At 35.7% G+C, this 13,450-nt stretch overlaps 1 protein-coding gene across 1 annotated transcript in view; it reads right to left on the bottom strand.

The window, feature by feature from the left end:
* LOC101898016 (mucin-2) overlaps positions 1 to 3,795 on the bottom strand; it is a 48,511-nt gene extending 44,716 nt beyond the window's left edge. The window contains exon 1 of the mRNA XM_020036214.2: positions 2,409 to 3,795. Coding sequence (XP_019891773.1) covers positions 2,409 to 3,471 — 1,063 coding nt within the window. The 5' untranslated portion in view covers positions 3,472 to 3,795. The remainder of the gene's footprint in view (positions 1 to 2,408) is intronic.
* Positions 3,796 to 13,450: the final 9,655 nt, after the last annotated feature.

Below are 13,450 nucleotides of genomic sequence, written 5' to 3'. Positions count from 1 at the left end.
TGTTTCAAATTTCGCATTTGAAGTTCCTAATACTTACTAAAGCCTGTGACAGAATCTTGACCTTGCAGGTCCAGGTTATACCATAGCCCCCATATAACAATGTTTCCCTGTATCCGGTATTTTGTTGATTTCATCGACATTATTCACCGCAATGGAGGGTATTAAAAGTTCTGTATATCCGGTATCTTCGCTGTCATTATCAATGCAACGATCAAGTTAAAAATTTAAGTATTTGAGATTATTCAGGATTACCCAGTTCGATGGGATTTTTTTTATGATATGACTTCGATAAGAATTATATCAAAAAATATTTATTGGAGCCGGACTGGAGTTTCACCTAATGGAAAAGTTCGGTTAAATATAAATAAATACAATTTGGGCTGATATAACATATATGGCGACAATAACCATAAAATCGGATGAAGATATATATCGAAGCTATATAAACATTTAAACCGACATCGATAACATTTGGCGGAGGTATTTTCGAGATATATCTTATGCCCGGTATCAAAAATCATTGATGTGGAGTGTATATTACGCATGTGAGAGACTTAAACCCCAAATCGGATATAGCATATATATGGGAGCTATAGCCATATATGAACCGATTTTCTCCAAATTTGATGTACTTTTTTCTAGACTGAATTCTGTCAGATATGCCAAAATTTAAGTCATTTGGGCTGATATAAACCATAAACCTGAAATCGCATAAAGATATATATGGGAGCTATATTCAAATCTGAACCGATCTTGACAAGATTTAATGCACTTATTTCTGAGTTGTATCTGATATTTAGTACTAATGATCATTGTTGTGCAGTGCATATTACGCATGCGAGTTACTTAAAACCACAAATCGTATATAACAGCTATATCTGAATCGATTTTCTCCGAATTTAATTTACTTATTTCTAGATTAATTTCGGTCGGATGTGCCAAAATTTAGGTTGATTGGACTGATATTGGTCATTTCGTGCACAATTTACCCGAAATCCGTAGAAGATATATATGGTAGCTATATCTAAATTTGAACCGATTCTCACCAATTTCAATAGGGTTCGTCCTTGGACCAAACAAATGTTGTTTGGAAAATTTTATCTGAATCGGATAATAAATGCGACCTGCATTTTGTTCACAAAAATACATGGACAGGCGGAGGGACAGACTGAAGGACGAACAGACGGACTTAAATGTATAAATCGACTCAGAAAGTGATTCTATGAAGATCCTCATTTAGCGATGTCCGTCTGCCTGTCCGGCTATCTGTCTGTTGTAATCACAGTCGCTTTCGAACGATTTAAGATGGAAGGCTTAAATTTTGCACACATAAATATTTTGCCAGGAGGCAGGTTAAGTTTGTAAATGGGCCATTTCGGTTAACGTTATCGTATAGCCCCAATATAACGTTACCTCCCGATATTCGGTATTTCAATGATTTTAACTGCATTATTCAACCGAATTGTTTCAAATTCGAAACTCGAAGTGTGTTATTGGTACTACAACCTATGCCTATGAATTTTGTTTGCAGGTCCACGTCTTCGTATAATCCCCATATAATGATTATTCGGTATTTTGATGATTTTAGTGACATTTTTCACCGGAATTGTTTCAGATTTGTTATTTGAAGTTCATAATCGATACTACAGCCTATGACAGAAAATTATCTGTAGAGGTCCAAATCTACGGTATTTCCCGTAATATTTTAAATTTTTTCAAGTTCCTTCCAAATGGTGAAGGGTCGAACTTAGCTGCTTTTTACTTGTTATATTTGTAATCTCTCATAATCTTCTGGACATTTTCTGTAATTGTACTGTGTAATAGTTCAATTATTCCGTAATATTTGCAATTCGCCCTTCCAAATTCCTTCCCCCTTTTTATTTAAGGAGAGTAATAAAACAAAATCGATTCCTTAAGTCCTGTGAATAAATATAATCATTCCCCTGCCATGCGGTCCATTTAGACATACATTCCGATTATGATTATTATTTGAGGTTAGAAAAATCATTTACATTGCATGTTTAGCTTACTTAATCCGCACTCTCTAACATTTGACACACAAAATCACCCGCCCACGTACACACGCTCCCACTCATACCCATTCATCAAACCTCAATGAGTCTTAAGTCTACTTATATGCGAAATTGACTGTCGACATATGTCAAATTGTTTGTAGATATGGATATGGAAGCTGGCTGCTAAATAAGTAAGTGAACTGTTTTTCTTTGCCGCCCAAAAGAAATCACCTGCCAACCATAAACCGACCAAAAAAAAAATGCGAGAAAGAAAGAAGAAACAATGGAGTGGCTTTTAACATGCCCAGAGGAAATGAATAGATGACGAAGGAGATGGAAATGATGTGGGAGCCATAGGAAGAAACAGAAAAAAATCTAAAAATACAAACTTACCCGTGCTAAGGACCACAGCTGCCATTATTGTTAGCATTAAGCGTCTTAGGGGCATTTTAATGTTTTGATACACACCACGACAGCCAACATCACTGCCACCATGTTGCATGTTGGGTCTGGACGTTGAGAGTGATGACGATGGCGATGGTGGCGATGATGATGATACTGCTGACGATAACGATGGCAACGACGAAGACGATGATGATGATGACGAAGACGACGCTAAAGATGACGACAGTGTTTGGTTTTTGTGATGTCCTGTTTTTCTTCTCCTGGATATTATTGTTGTTGTGTTTGTTATATTTTCTATTTTTGTTGTAGTTGCTGCTGCCACTTGTGCAGCCCCACCATCTTTGACCATTACGTTTACTCTACTCGTTAGTGATATTTGTTCTCCTGACATTGATGTAAGTGATGGCGACGATGGTGTTGGCATCACCTCTGGTGTTTCACTGTTGACTGTGATGGTGGAGACTGCTTCAGAGGAGTCTGCTGCCTTGACCTTACAACACATTCGCCTCGAGTAGCAACGTTCTTGGTTGGCATTTTTCTTATTTTTATAAGACATCGTCGTTGTGTGGCTGCCAGCCATTGTCGAACAGAGTTGGGAGTTACAAAAGCAGTTGATTGCGTTGGTGGAGCAACAGCATTGATGGGATTTCTTGGAGGCGTTACTCTCGTTGGCGTTGCGTGCTGTTATAATCGATGGCAAGGAAATGGAGATAAAATTCTTGTAAATGTTATTGTGGATGGTGGTGTTGCTGTTGTTGTCGCTGGTGTCGTCGTCAGCCAATGTTGCGGCGGATGTCGTTTTTGATGTTGTTGGTGTAACTGTTGGTGCGGCTGTTGCTGTTTCCGTTGCCGTTGCTGCTGTGGTGGTTTGAACATTTGTGCCACTTGTTATGGCTGTTGGTGTTGTTCCAACTGATGATGCCAGGGCTGCCGATGCCACAGTTAGTGGCTCTGACACATTGGCCTCCAACGTTGCCGTGGCCATTGCCTTCTTCGCCTCCGTTGTTTTTATGCCATTGGGTTTTCTTGTTAAACTTCGTTGGAAATTCATTTGGACGACACTAGTTGTTTTTTTCTCTTCTTCTCGGGGCAAATACTTGTTAACTTTATAAAATAGTTTCTTTTGCTTGGTAATTTTTTCCCAACATCGTTAGGTGGTGTCGGATTTTTTTTCTCTTAATCTTTTCCTTTGTATTTGGTTTTTATAGATTCTCTACAACTTCCGTTGTTGTGGGGCTTTCCTCCACTTTAGTCCCCTCTCCCACTCACTTATTTGTTGCCATCAATGGAATCATTGTTCCCATAGATGTGCTCCAGGTTCATATTATATACGGACAGCATATGGTGTATTTTGTTGTTCTTCTTGTTGTGGATGTTGTTTTTCCTGCTTCCTGTGAAAGAATCAAAAGGTAGATAGAATAAATAATTGATCCTGGCTAAGTTTTCATTGAAACCATGATTTATATTCAGTGTTGAAACTATGGTTTTTATTAGTTCGACATTACTTTACAACAAAATGGAAAAAAGAAGTGATAAAGAAGAAGAAAAGGAAAAAAATAATCGCAGCAAACTCATTTAAAGTCACCTGCTGTTATTAGTTGCTGCTGCTGCAGGTGGTGCTACATGCTCAGCATCATCTATTCGCTTATTTATTTACTGAAATGTCAAAGGGCAATTGGTTTGTGGTAATCGCAATCATATTTGAAATCAGATGGTTTATTTGTAATGGGTTTCAATATGAAAGGGACTAAGGTCAGCGGGTTTTATCAGAACATGAAAAAAAAAACAAAAAAAAAACAGAAATTGAAAAAAAGGATTTCAGCAGTCGCCAGGATACCAATTAAATTCTACAAAAAATAATAAACAACCAAACTTTTTTTCAATAATTATAGAAAGAATCCAATAGATTGTGAAAATAAGAAGACACCTGCATCGTATACCTGAGAGAAAATCCATTTTTTAATATTTCCACGTAATGAATTCTTTGAATCATTGCATATTAGGAACATAGCGTCTTTGAAAAATTTCGGATTACAATACAAGAATTTTTTTGGTAGAAATCCTCAAAAAAGTCACGAAGGTGTTTTATGGGTCCTTCTTTCAAAATATAGTTAACAGCTGCTATTAAATGGTTTCGTAAGAAGTCACTACATTTGTCCGTCCGTCTGTCCATGTTAATTTGTAATCACTCTACAAGTCGCAATTATTGTCCGATCTTCACGAAATTTAGAATGAGAATAGAAGCTTATTTCTTTTGGAGATAATCGCATGATATTTAGGGGTTGAAATGGATAAAAAAAAACTGTTGCAGTTGCTCTACAGGTCGCAATTATATACCAATCGAAGCGGAAGTTAGCATGGGGCTAGCACTTAGGGCTGTGCAGAAGGCTTCCGATTTTGATGGTCATCGGGTAATATTTAGTGGGTGAAATAGGCCACAACATTTATGTTAAATAAAAGTCAAATTTTCCATTAAACCGCGAATATTTTTAATCTCGGCGAAATCACAAATAGATGAACAGGTCAATTCTGACCGTTACGTAGATGCCGATAGTAAATATATAGGATATATATATATATATATATATATATATATATATATATATATATATATATATATATATATATATATATATATATATATATATAGAGAGAGAGAGAGAGAGAGAAATATATACCATGTATATATACAAAGCAAGGCGAAATTAGCTAGAATGCTTATATCTCAAGAATAGCTGGACCGATTTAGACAAATCTTGTCGATTCAGAATGGCCTCTTGACATAAAAGATTAAAATCTAAAAAAGTCGGATAAAAAGATGCCAACAATGAGAAAATATATTTTTCATAGTATTTTGTGATATTTTTTTATTTATTTTATATTTCATATTTTTTATCGCATGCGATTTTTTCAGTTTGACTACAATATTGAAATATACATTTTGTAATATTTGTTCACCTTCCAACACAGGTTGGGGTTATTATGTAAGGATTGCAAATATCATCCGATCCTCACGAAAATTTTCACAAGAGTAGGGTTAGGCTCACAAGGGTTAGGCCTATTGTTTTCTAAGATGTCCACAATATATTAGGGGTTGAAATGGACAAACAACTAAAAATGTTTCTGATTTTGCAGCCGTTATAAAGTTCACAAAATGGAAACCAAAGGACACAAAATCTCACATGGAGTTAGAGTTTAGGACAGCGGGTAGAATGAACCACTACTTTTGTGGGAGGAAATACCAACATTTCCATTCTACCGAAATGCTGAAAATAACTTAACTTATATCCAAAATACATAAAATGCGAATTTCTGGCTTTTTTATGCTAAATTCGTTGACGAATATACCCAGATATCGCGGACAAGCAAATCATATATATGAGTCTAAATTTGGAGATATAGAGGGACTTCTTGCTTTTGGAGATGATCGCAAAATATTTAGGGGTTCAAATTAACTAAAAACAGAAATGTTTTTCCGATCACACAATTGAAGACAATCGACACGCCTTTGAAGAGAGTTAAGGACAGGGAAGAATTCTAGCATTTTGGGTGACCATTGGATTATATTTATCTGTAAAATGGACTACAACTCCTAACAGCCCGATGGAGTGCATAAATGTTGGGCAAATGTCCATAGTCAAAATCCTAATTTCAAAAGAGAAATCTTCCATTATGGATTTGGACATAAGGGGCTTTTAACATATGTAGTGTTGTAGGGTATAATATAGTCGGCCCCGCAATGAAGATATCAAAAGCAAAACTATTCTTCATCAAATATTACTTTAAGTCGATACAGATAAGAAATATATATCTAAAATATATGTCCATAAAATATTTGCATCAATATTGCCCAAAACAAGTTAAACAGTATCAGTCGGGCTTGCCGACGGAGGTATAACCACAGCCAATGTTCGATTATTGAAATATATTTTTACTTCTGTCATGATTATTCACATTTTTAACCCGGTATGGAGTAGGCTCTGAAGCAATGGGCATATATTGCCCATTTCATATTGGACCTAAATAAATATGATGAAATTTCGACGTGCCAAGTATGGACTCTATTGGTTATCTCTTTCACTTTATAAGAGATATGTGATAATATTTAGAAAATGTTGAAATGAGCGTGAAGTACCAGATATAGTCGACCAAAGTATTTCATTTGCATACATCATCTAATACAAATAAAATCATTGGTATAAGCCAAATTACAAGAAAATCGAACATTTGTATCCAATTTATGGAAAATCATAAATTTCATATTCATCTCAGATTTCTGGCAAAGAGATATGTATTTAGATATAACAAGTTGCGAAGAATCGCTGGACAGATATATTTTATCTTAATACCAGACATTGGGTTTATAAAAATATTGGTATGTGTGAAATTTTAAGACAATCGGATTCTTAAATCACATTCTTAAGAGTTATAATTATTCAAAATGTTTACCCTTTGTGGGGGAGGCCCTTGATGGAGTGGGTCGATATTATCGATTTTTGCAACTGACCTAGAACTGACGCAGATAATAGGATTTGCAAAGTTGGAACAAAATCGGATTATTTCTTCTCTTTCTGTGCAGATAATATTTTTTTTTTTTTTGAAAAATTCGACCTTTTGTGGTGGAGAAGTGGACCAATGTATTCCATCTTGCCACCAAACGTTGGGTTAATAAAATTATTGGGATGTGTAAAATTTGAAGACAATCGGACTCTTACGCCACATTTTTATACCCTACACCACAAGGTGGTCAGGGTATTATGTCTTTGTGCATTTGTTTGTAACAGGCAAAAGGAAACGAGATAGACCCATAGTTGCTTTTGATGATCTGCATAGTATCACATTCTGAGTCGATTTATGCATGTCCGTCCGTCCGTCTGTCCGTCCGTCCGTCCGTCCGTCCGTCCGTCCGTCTGTCCGTCTGTCCATGTATTTTTGTAAACAAAGTACAGGTCGCATTTATTGCCCGATCCAGATGAAATTTTGCACAGATCATTTGTTTGGCCCTAGGACGAACCCTATTGAAATTGGAGATAATCGGTCAAAATTTAGATATAGCTCCCATATATATCTTCGTCCGATTTGCCTTTTATTGTGCACCAAACGTGTAATATCAGGCCGAATTATATGGAATTTTGCACATACAACCAAATTAGGCCTGAAAATATGCATGCCAAATTTGATCGAAATCGGTTCAGATATAGCTATAGCTCCCATATATATTGTTCATCCGATTTGTTATTTTTGTCCACCGCCGCCGTAATATGCACTCTGCAACAACAATATTTAGGGAAATATAACAAATACAGCTCAGGAATACATTTGCAAAATTTTATCGAGATCGGTTCAGATTTGGATATAGCTCCCATATATAACTTCGGCCGATTTAACTTTTATTGTGCACCAAACGTCTAATATTTGTCCAAATGGGATGGAATTTGGCACATACGACCGAATTGAGTCTAGAAGCTAGTATGTCAAATTTTGTGAAGATCGGTTCAGATATAGCTATAGCCTCCATATATATTATTCATCCGATTTGTTATATTTGTTACCCACAACCGTAATATGCACTCCGTAACAACGATATTCAGGGAAATATATCAAATACAGCTCAGAAATATCTTTGCCAAATTTTATCGAGATCGGTTCAGATTTGGATATAGCTCCCATATATATATTTATCCGATTTCAAATTAATTGTGCACCAAATGGTCAATACAAGTCCGAATTTAAAAGATACAAATGCTTCGGCATGTTTAGTCCTTTGAACTTTAAATTATAATTATAATCATAGCGTGTATGATTGAATTCTCCCATAAAAACTTTTAATTGTTATGTGGAGCTCTACTAAATTAGCAAAGTGGTGTAGGGTATCATAAAGTCGGCCCCGCCCGACTTTAAGACTTTCTTTACTGGTTAAGAGTTGTAATTATTCAAAATTGTTTCCCTTCGTGGGGGAGGTTCTTGATGGAGTGGACCGATATTGTCCATTTTCGCACCTGATCTAGCACTGATGAAATTATTACGATTCGCAAAGGTGGAGCAATATCGGATTATCCTTTTCCTTTCTGTGCAAAAAAAAATATATTTTTTGAAAATTTCGACCTTTTGTGGGGGAGGTACCACAAGGAGTGGACCGATATTGCCCATCTCCGAACTCGATCTGAGTTTGACAAAAATATTACGATGCTCCAAGTTTGGATTAAATTGAATACTCCCTTCGAGAGTTATCGTGCGCACCAGCCAGCCAGACAGACAGACTGACGGGCGGATGGACATCGCTAGATTGACTACAAATATCCTGAAACGTATTTGGTCCAAAGAGATCTAGGGTCTAAGATATCAATTGATATATACCCTCTCTGGTCATATGGCTGAAGGTATAAAGAGGGCTTAGACTACACTGAAACTGCAATACCAAATCGAATACTGGGTCTAACATATACTTCTTTCGAGAGATAACTAATGATTTTTAGAAAAAAAAAAAGTTGTATGACAGTAACTTTTGAAAATTTAGCTTGGATATATCATGGCCCACCGACGTAGCCAAGGCATGCCTGGCTGACAAAAATTAGACTTTTGAAGTAAACTGTAAAGGTTCTGAGATGCCTCAAAAAAAAACTATTCTTCAAATAATCCACGCTCTCAAAAGACTCAAAAAAAACTATTCTTTAAATAATCCACGCTCTGAAAAGACTCAAAAAACTATTCTTCAAATAATCCACGCTCTCAAAATACTCAAAAAAACTATTCTTTAAATAATCCACGCTCTGAGATGCCTCAAAAAAAACTATTCTTTAAAAAATCCACGCTCTGAAATGCCTCAAAAAAAAAAAACTATTCTTTGAATAATCCACGCTTTGAGGAGGGTATATTAACTTTGTCTTTCCCTTTGTAACTCCTCGAAATACTCATGTCAGACCCAACAATCTAAATATATTCTAGATCAGTGTAAAATTCTAATTCGATTTAGCGATGCCCGTCTGTCTGTCTGTAATCACGTTATTTTTCGAACGAAGTGAGATAGAAGGCTAAAATTTTGGACACATTAATATTTTTCCAGTAGGAAGGTTAAGTTCGAAAATGAGACATGCAGGTCCACGTATTCATATATTCCCCATATAACTGTACCTCCCGATATTTGGTATTTTGATGATTTTAGCGACATTATTAACCCGAATTGTTTAAAATTTGGTATTTGAAGTTCGTAATGGGAACTACAGCCTAAAACAGAAAATTGTCTGTGCAGGTCCCCGTCTTCGTATAGGCCCCTTATATCCGATTTTAGCGAATTGATTCACCGGAATTGTTTCAAATTACGTATTTAGAGTTCGAAATGGAAACTACAGTCTGTGACAGAAAATTGTTTATGCAGATCCATGTCTTCGGTATTTTGCCGAATTTATGAACAATACCCAGCGAAATTGTTTGAGATGTCGTATTTGAAATTCGTAATGGATGCTACAGCCTATGAAAAGAAAATTGTCTTTGCTGGCCCAGGTCCGATATAGCGGTACCTCTCTATATACGATATTTTGATGGTTTTAGCAATATTGTTCACCATTTATTTCAAGTTTCGAATTTTAATATGTTGGTCCACGTCATATATACACCAATATAACGGCTATATTCGGTACTATTAAAATGTTAACAGAATTTTTTAAGGATTTTATTTCCAAATTCGTTCCAAATGGTGGAGGGTATTCAAAGTTCGGCCCGGCCGAACTTACTGCTTTTTAACTTGTTTAAAGGATTAGTAATACCCTCCCTTACTTCAGAAAGTAGTTTCCAAGAATAGGCTTCGTTTGTTCACTATAACGAGACTGGGAAAGTGTCTTCTAAAAATTGCCCTCCTAGAACGATGTTTAAAATATAGCTTGGCGTTGAATGTAGAGCACTTTTTATAGTGTTTCAATTTCTTTCCTTAGGATAACAAATGTATTTTTCGAGCAAGACTCGAATTGTTTTCCAATTCCATTTTCTAATTCCACTTTATATTTTACGAAATTTCTTTGAACCCAAAATCTGCCACTTTGCTCCCAAACAAAATGGAAGAAAAAGGAATCACGTGACCCTTCTCCACAAAACTAAACTATTCTATAAAGATTTTTACTCAATTGCACATATTTTTTGTGTTTTTCGGTGGGGGTGAGGGCACTAAGATCAAACTGGACTACTTGTGTTGCCATGACAATTCAGCAGCATCAGCAACACTCAAACTTTTCTTTTAACAAAATTCGAAACTTTTGAAGAGGATGAGACCTTATCCCAGATACTATTGTTGTAGTTCATGTTGTTGTTGTTGTTGTTGCTGTATGCATACATAAGGCACATTCCACAGTTGTTTTGTGATCAAACATAACATTTTGTGGATTTCTTATAGTTCTACATCGCCTCAATTCTTTGCTTGTTTTTTTGGGTTAAAAGGTTTCTTCAATGCTAACGAATAGCCAAGAAGGAGAAGGAGAAATGGCAAAAAAGAAAAAAAAAAACTTTAAAAAAGACCACACAAACAATGGAAATGAAAACCAAAGGAAAAAAACATTTGCATAAAACAACAAACACAGCAATCACTCTCGTGTTGAGTAGATATCCTTGCAAGCTATCTCACGTACACGGCCAACACACAAGTACACACACACACAAACAAATAAATCGCACAACTCTGGGGTGTGTGTGAGCTGTTGAGATATATAGTATTTAGATTCAAGTTTTTTTCCTTTTTTTGGTCTTCGATGGAATACATTAAACGTTTTTAGGTTAAAACCTGAATAACAGAAATTTGCATTTTGTTTCAACTATTTCAAGTTAAACGCATTTACATTTTGTGATTTGTTCCATAGGAAACATTATCACGCTTCGAAATTCAACATCCTTTCACCGCACCGCCGCAGCATTATCGTCATCCTCATCAGCATCAGCATCGCCAGCATCAGGGCCAACAAAAATAACAATATCATCTGGAATATGGCAAACACGAGCCACACTGCCAAAGTAATCTCCACGGAAAAACAAATTCCTACCAACCCCCTCTCCTGCCTTCCCTCCCTCCCCAAACAAAGGTAAGAAAACTAACTGTTATTCGCTTGCTTGGTTTGTTAATAAAATACGATAAATATTTCCTCCACAACTTCTCCTCCCCCCACCCTCCCCCGGAAAAAAACATTGGAAAAATAATGGAACCAACTTCTCATAATACATATTTTGATGTCGTTTATTTTTTTGTTCGGCTTTTAGGTCGTCATTGTTATATTACTTTTATCCGCAATACCGAAAGGCCACCGCCACCACCACCATTTATCCATTCATTCGTGGGCTCACGTTATTCACTTGGATTTGGACTAAAAGCATTGTTCTTTGCTTAAGAGCCGGATAGTGATTTACTCCCAGGCCGAATAATAGTCATTTTCATATGATAAAAGGATTATCGGAGGCTATGTGTGTGAGTGGGTGTCTGTGCGGCAAGCAGTCATGTAAAATAAATGATTTTCATTGAATCGTTTTTGGGAAATTGTATTCGAATGCAAAACAACCAACAGCACACAAGGAAAACAAACTATTTGAATGGTATTCGATAACATTTTTATGACCTGTTCTAAGAGGCTTTTATTTGATATGGATACAGGTCGAAAACAAGTGAAATTTATGAAAGGGAAGGGGGAAGAGGGCATACTCTACTAACATTGTGGAGAGTATGAAGTCAAACACCCATACTATTACTCCTTTTCAGGAGCTTGGTATGGGACTTAAATTACTAGATTTCTGTACAATCGAAAGCAATAACTAAACTAGATCCAAAGATTGCCTCTTTGGCATAACTTCACTTGACTCTATTTAACCTGCAAATATGGGTCAATTTTTATCAAATCTAGTGCCACAAAAAGATCATGTATATCCCGAAAATTAGTGAAGATATCGGAAAGCTAATCAAAAATGTCAAAGGTCCTACCAAGGAACCTTTGAAATCATATATATCTCAAAATGTCAACAAATAGCCTATGGAACACTTAAAGATGACACCGACGTCATAGTGGCATAGTTTTAAAAAAATAAAAGTCGATGGAACACTGAAAGATCGACGGATTATTATCACGCACATAATAGGGTTTAAAAGCTCATACTTCTGTATTTTAAGGAGCTTAAAAAATAACCTTCAAAAACTCACATTTTTAACATTCAGGATCTTGAAAAGCCGTTTCACAAAATGTTCTTCAAAAATCCACGGTTAAAGCCCTGAAAAATATATTCTTTAAAAAATCGTACTCTGTAAACCTAAAAGAGATATTTAAAAAAAAAATTACGCTATGAAATATTCTTGCTCTGAAAATCCTAGAAATGTTCTTTAACAACTCCAATCTCTAAGGGGGCAAAAAATTTTATGAAGAGCTAAAAGAGCTCGAAAATATGATTTGAAAAAAATCCAAGCTCTAGAGCAGCGCGAAATTTTTTTTTAACACCCTTATAAGATGAACCTATGCCCTAAGGTCTCGAAAAACTTTTTTTAAAAAAGTTCACACTCAGAAGGAGTGAAAAATCATTCTCTAAAACCTATGCTCTGAAATGGCTCTAAAATATATATTATTTCTTATTGTTAAAGAATCTAGACTTTTAAAAAAAATGAATAAATATTCTTAAAACAAGTAAAAAAGTAGTAATTCTGGCCGGGTCGACCATAAAATACGTGGAGGGTATTCAAAGTTCGACCCAGCCAAATTTTTGGAAAGAATTTAAAAATTTTCAAAAAAAAAAAAAAAAAATAAAATTAGATAAAAATTCTATTAAAATCTTGGAAATATAGAAAGTCGCCATTACATTGAGGGTCTATACGGAGACGTGGACGTGGATAGATACCTTTTGCAATATTCAAATACGAAACTTGAAACAATTCCGGTGAAAAATGTAGCGAAAGCCATCAAAATACCGAATATATGGCAGTTACGGATGTAGAGGGACTATACGAAGACTTGGACCTGTATAGACAATTTTCTGTCACAGGCTGTAGTTCCCAATAGAAACTTCAAATATGGAAT

This window comes from Musca domestica, unplaced genomic scaffold (genome assembly GCF_030504385.1).
Source record: "Musca domestica strain aabys unplaced genomic scaffold, Musca_domestica.polishedcontigs.V.1.1 59, whole genome shotgun sequence".
In the NCBI taxonomy this organism is placed as follows: Eukaryota; Metazoa; Arthropoda; class Insecta; order Diptera; family Muscidae; genus Musca; species Musca domestica.
This window is presented reverse-complemented; position numbering and strand designations above follow the sequence as displayed.